This window comes from Trichosurus vulpecula, chromosome 2 (assembly GCF_011100635.1).
Source record: "Trichosurus vulpecula isolate mTriVul1 chromosome 2, mTriVul1.pri, whole genome shotgun sequence".
NCBI classification, from domain to species: domain Eukaryota; kingdom Metazoa; phylum Chordata; class Mammalia; order Diprotodontia; family Phalangeridae; genus Trichosurus; species Trichosurus vulpecula.
This window is the reverse complement of record NC_050574.1, coordinates 339,146,021-339,152,329: the sequence shown is the minus strand read 5'-3', so window position 1 is coordinate 339,152,329 and position 6,309 is coordinate 339,146,021. Positions and strand designations below refer to the sequence as shown.

Sequence of the window (6,309 nt, the reverse complement as noted above, 5' to 3'; positions counted from 1 at the left end):
CTCTATTTATCTTGGGTAAAGGAAGTCCCTACGTAAGGAGATGAATTGAGAAAATAGACAAATATAGCAGTGCCACTGCTCAACTTAAAACACAAAATGTGCCTTTAAAACAGTGAACTTCATTTCACAATCGTTTCTCTATATTCATGACCTGCACACACATTTACTCAGAAACAATTAACACAGGAAAAAAAAGCACATCACCTTGTTTATGGAGACATTTAATAGCCCTTACCCTTCCCACCTTTCAAAACACATAGTATACAAAATATAAAATATCTTAAATATTTATAAACATTGCGAGAAAAAAAATAGAACTGTATGAAAATATTTTTATCTGGGTTTTCCCTCATTGTTGGACAAGCAGCTTAATTTGCCTTGAGTTCATAACTGTTGAGCGGATAGGAATATGCTCTGCCTAATACTATTCGGTCCCGGAGGAGTTTAAATAAGACGTAGTAGTTGCAGAAGAGGATAAGAGCCATGGAAAGTGTGTGATTCCATTTCTCTGAACGAAGCAGGGAATAAAGTTGGTAGCAGACAACACTTCCCTCAATGAGGATGAGCAGATTTAACAGCCTTAATGGACGATGAAAGAGAAACTGTAAAAAAAGAAAAAAAAAGCGATATAAAAGAATGACTAAAATTTCTCCAGTGAAATAATGTTTCTCTAATGACATTATGCTAATTTAATACTTTATCAAAATGTGCAATAACTATCAGGTCTGGTTATTATTTAGGACAACTAAAGCACTTTTAATTTCCTGTTTCTAGGAATACTAAATGCTAAAAAATGTGGCTGGGCACAATTCTGGCTCTAAAGACTTTCATTTTAAATCTGGTCTTGATATGAAAATCAATACCCTTTGAGATTTTTTCCCTAAAGCAATATTGGTAGAATGAATTTCCTTGTTAAATCTTATTTCAATACCTTCAAGAAAAAAAGAAAATCATCCCCTAAGGCAATTCCCCATGAGAATGTTAGGGAAATTACATCTCAGTATATTAAATCCTAAAAAGCACCATATGTATATTTTTATTAAAATTTGTAAAAATCCTACATAGTACATTTTTTCAGGTAATTTCAAGGAAAAATAACACTTATATTTGATATAACCCTTATTTAATTGTTCTCTTTATTTCCTATAATTACTCATGACTGAGACCCCTTGCACCTTGGATATACAGAACCAGGATGAGAGAAACAAACATAAAACAGGATTTCAAGTCCTCCCCACCAACCACCTGGTTCCAAGTATTTAGTCTAAGTGATATAGCCATAACACCTGTGAGTGTTGGTGATGAGAAGATTTATGCCTTAACTAGTCATTTTAGACTAGAGCAGGCATGGGAAGGGGAGGGTATAGGGGACTTCTCCTGAATGGAAGCTAGACCTAGAATGTCTAACTTGCTGTGAAGTACACTTCCAAGCCTGACCAGGGTAATCCCAATTCTTCAAAGGCAGCCTTTGAAGGCACTCAATTGCTAGAAAGATCAGATATAATTTAAAGGAACTGTCACCGTGCATTGCCTTATACTATACAGGCTCGCAGAAGAAGCTCAGGGGCCAGTGGTAAGAGAAAGATCTTAAGCTGTGAGGGGTTGTACACCAAACCAAGAAAATATATATGAGAAAAAAATTTAATTCCATTAGTAGGCTGTCTTAAAAAATAATAGATCCTTAGCACTTAAAAGCCACTACACTTTAATAAGCCAACCCCAGCGAATTACTGATGTAGTAATTTCCCAGCTAACTCCCTCTAAGTCAGCAATATTCTCCCGAAGTGTTCAAAAACGCATGTTCAGTACTCTGCTACTTGAATATCTTAGTAAAATATATCCTTATTGCAGTTTTCAAGAGGACAGTGAGAGTCACCATGACCTTTATTAACCCATTAATGGCCTACAGGCCCCAAGAAACACTTCCCTAAGTATGCTAAAATAAATCACCCATTCTATTGGGAAATAATCTGCTTTATTTAACTGCAGAATACTGCCCCAACATAGTTATTTAGAATGATCTATTCAGGGCTAAATCATAACAGTTATGAAAGCCTTTTTCTGAGGCAGGCTTTTCTAATCTCTAGCTGAAATGCCCTCAGACAAGAGCCTTTTAATCCCCTACTTTCAGCACACTAGGGAATGCAAGCATCCTTTCAGGGCAACAGCTCTCACGTAAATCCTCCCTTTGAACTCCCTGATGTACCTTTCACAATATCCACCCCCTCTACAGTCTTCATTTCATTGATCTATACAAATGTAATAAAAATACATACTTAGTGCAAAGCATATCCAGAACATACACCCTCACCAAGGGCAAATCGACTAAGAATGTTCCTCACTCTCATCCCAGAATGCTTCTTGTTGCCATCCATTTGTCTCCAAGAATCAGAATTTCTGAGGTGGGGGATGCAAAATGCAATGTAACTAGGAACTTGGTTCAGGGAGGGGTAGAAGGAGGGCCGAGTGACTTACCCAACTGTAACACCCCTTTGCACTCTAGAAGAAAGGACAACCTGGTCCACAGTTTACGGACAAGTTCTTGATTTTCAAGTGGGCTAACCTGACACAATATTTCCGCCTTTTACACACCCTGCCGAGTCGTTGTGTTATAATTACTAAGTAAATTAGTAACCTAAATTTGAGTTGCTAATATTTAGGACATACAGATCAAAATCCTTTTCACAAATATTACTGTGCTTTCTCCTATGCAACAACAACAAAAATCTGAGTAAGAAAAAGCTCTCCACACCCTAGGCAATGGCCCATTTGGTTTGTAAGAGTATTAGATACGATAAATTCTAATACAATTTAAAATACTAGACGATTCCTTAGTTTTGCTAAAATTTTAATTGGAAATATCTGCTTTGTACCTCTACGGAACAAGTGTTCAGAATTAGAATCAAATTAATGCAGTATCATCTCCTATACTTCTCCCCACCCCCAATTTAGATTTGAGCATAAATAAGCAATACCTACATAAAAACGAGCATGGGAGACATCCGAAGGCACTGCTACATTGTAAGGCCCCACGGCTCTATATAAACAGCGACTATGTCGTACCAGCACACCTTGAGGCCATATTGTACTTTCTGACCATCTAGAGAGGAAAAATTTAGCGTTAATACATAGACCTAACAACAGATTCAATATTCTCTGGCAGGGACAGCTACATTTCTGTAGCAAGTGACAAAGTGTTCACAAAGGGAAGTGTTCAAGGATCCACATGCCTGGGTTCTGGAAATACAGAATCCCTTTGTCAAGTTGAAAAGAATAGAAAGTGTTTATTATGCTAAATTTTAGCATAATAAGAAACAGGATGCAAAGTGATACTGATAACTCTTGGAATTAGAAGATTTAATTAGCTGGCTTGGGAGAATGAGCAAAGATAAATATTTGATGTACTGGCGGGTTAAGAATTTTCATACAAGTGGCTGGGCTGTCACCTCAATACCAAGTGAATGAGAGCTGTTTGAAGGTACTAAAAGGAACCTAATTACAAGAGAAGCTGATTCTAGCAAGAGCAAGTGAAAGAAAGTACAGAGCCAGGGCTTGTATATAACTTGCTGTGGACAGACACACCATACAAATTATGTCCTCCCCTATCATCAGCACACATATATCAAACATCTAAAACATGCAGTAGACTATGCAGCAGGATAAAGAGGCTTTTTCATTTTTATTAAATTTCTCTTAGTTTGTTTTATATTAATTTATTTGGGTAAGAATGAGTCTGTTTCCCATTAGCTATTTGGTCTTGTAGGGTAGAGTTTGAAAATTAGAGTATGCTTTGATTATACAAGTTAACTCACCTTTTATTTATTTTATAGCAGTTACATTCTTAAGTTTCCTAGGTCAGGAGTCAGGTAAGCTTTTTAGATATGTTTATGGAATAAAAAGTCTACTGGCAACCTAACATTTTCCCATTCCAGAAAATTTTCCATTGGCCCTACTCACACTTACCAGCATCATAGTGATGATACACCTCATGGCCATGTGCCATCAGTAGCCTGCAGAAGTGCAGTACTAGTGCTGTGGGTTGTATTTTCAATTTTTATTGAAATCTGTCCTCTGCCCATAGTCAGGTTTCTTTTCAGCCTGGCCCAATTTCTTTCAGGTCCTGGGCTTGAGGGCCTGTGCTAATCTGTATCAGACATCAAGGCAGATAATTGAAGGGAGAACTCTGGGTGGGGGTAAAGGTTACTGGAATCTGTCCCACTAAATCAGGAAAGGATTTCTACACATGATGGGATCTGTGTAATATTTCGAAGGAGAAGAACATAGAAGAATGGTCCAGTCTTCAGGTATAATGGAAGGCATGAGTATTCAAAGGGAATAAAGAGAGCTCAGCTCTAAGAAGACTAAACATTGTGCAGAAGAGCAGGAGATGAGAAGATGTAAAAGCAATGGAACACTTAGGGAGCACTCCGGAATCAACAAATGGTTTGAATCTGAGTTGGAAGCCAGTTGAGTCACTAGAATTTGGGGAAAAAAGAAGTGAAAAAGAATAAGGAACAGGGAAAGCAGATGTCCAATCAATGTCCTCATTAGTAAAGGAGAAAAGGCTGGTCACAGAAACAGAAGTTACAGTTTCCTGGACGGGATAACTAGTTAATTAAGTTCAGGTCTATCAAACATTGGTCTATGGCAACGAAGGTACAAAATCAATCTTTGAGCCCCTTGGAAAGAAATAAAGATCTGTGATAACCATCTGAATTTGGGAGAAGAAAGCTAACTTGGGAAGCAAGTTACAAGACTATCTAGAGAAACCAGGCAGTGGAAAGGGAAGAAGTGAGTGGGTTTGAAGGAGAATGAAGAGTTAATATCTTTGCTTGTGTTCAGTTTAAGATAAGAGGAGCATCCATGTGGACAACAGTGAAAAATTAAATGTGTGGAGTCATGGATATGAATGGCACACAAAGCAAATAAACACAATAAGCAGCTTGCAGAAAGGTAGTACGTGGTATCTCCCTCATTTCTACTCACATATGTTGTGGAGCATTGCTGTAGGACCCATGTTCAAGTTTCTGCCATTTGCCCAGGTGAGCAGCTGATTTATGCAGCAAATCACAGTATTTAGACGGTAGCAGCTGTGTGGTGAGCATGACAAAGGCATTAATCCACACCATAATGAGGTGCTCACATGACCAGCGCATGTCATAGTACTGGGTACTCTGGAAGAGATAAGAAAGATAAATGATTCATGCATTTCTGAACAACGGAAACAGGGTTGGGTGCGTATACATACGCCCTGCAGACATGTTGCACACTTGGAAAAAAGCATGCATTGGCTGCCCTGCTGTCGGCGCAGAAAATTCAAGAACAGAGTCTTCCAAAATCCTTCAACCTGACTCTTTGGTGGTTTTGGTTATGACTGGGGAGATACAATTATATTTCAATTGTGCTTTCTTCCTAGAAGCACTCCATCTGAGTGTTTCCTGTGAATAGATTCACTCCGGCTGTAGAAATGCTTCAGGATGAGTAGTGACACTAAACTGTCCCAAAATACGCAGGCAGCTACACTGCCCAAGGTATATCCAGCACCATTCTCCTTTTCAGTGGAGTGAGTTGAAAATTGGATAAAGGTTAGATTAAATTCAAAGTAAGTCCTGATGTAAAAGTAAGACCAAGAGTAATCATCTGAGTTGTAGTAAAACCCTGGACTAAAGTTACTACACACTGATGCTACTATCAGTATAGATTTTATTCTCTCCAGGGGTACAAAGAAATTAATAAACAAGGGAGGGGGCACCACAGGTGCATCACATATATGGAAATACCTATCGACCAACCAGGAGCGGTACTAGTGCACTCCAGATGCAGCCGCACTCCACCATCCAGGCTGCCAAAGGGGAGACAGAGAAAAGGGGAATTAAACAAGAAATACCGAGTTTATGTAACGCACACACAAATCTAGAAAATGCACAAAAACAAGACAACCACTACCTTCACAAAACAGAGTGGCAGAAATGCAACGTAGTAGGCACTGAAGAGGGAATTGAAGAGGACTTCCTTGATCCTGTGGTTGAAATCTGCTTTTAAACATTCTACCTCATTACGGATGAGGTCTGGTGACAAAGGACAGCTGTGAGTGGGGATGGGTGTGGCATTATTAAATTGTTCTTTCAGAGATTCTCGCAACAAGGAGATGAAGTCTTTGGATTTGGCCAAACCACCCATAGTGGAGGAACTTTCCTCCACCACCTGGTGCTGAACCACATAGTTATAGTCCGTTGGGAGAAGATGTGCTCTACTATCTTGATGGAAACAGCAGAGGGGCACATAAACACCAAACCTGTGAAACAAGGT

The 6,309-nt window shown here is 38.9% G+C and overlaps 1 protein-coding gene across 1 annotated transcript in view; it reads right to left on the bottom strand.

The window, feature by feature from the left end:
- Positions 1-203: 203 nt before the first annotated feature.
- TMEM39A (transmembrane protein 39A) overlaps positions 204-6,309 on the bottom strand; it is a 30,409-nt gene continuing 24,303 nt past the window's right edge. Inside the window, exons 6-9 of the mRNA XM_036746110.1 lie at positions 5,947-6,295; positions 4,987-5,174; positions 2,980-3,100; positions 204-602 (exon numbers count right to left, since the gene is read on the bottom strand). Of these exons, the coding sequence (XP_036602005.1) occupies positions 369-602; positions 2,980-3,100; positions 4,987-5,174; positions 5,947-6,295 (892 nt within the window). The 3' untranslated portion in view covers positions 204-368. The remainder of the gene's footprint in view (positions 603-2,979; positions 3,101-4,986; positions 5,175-5,946; positions 6,296-6,309) is intronic.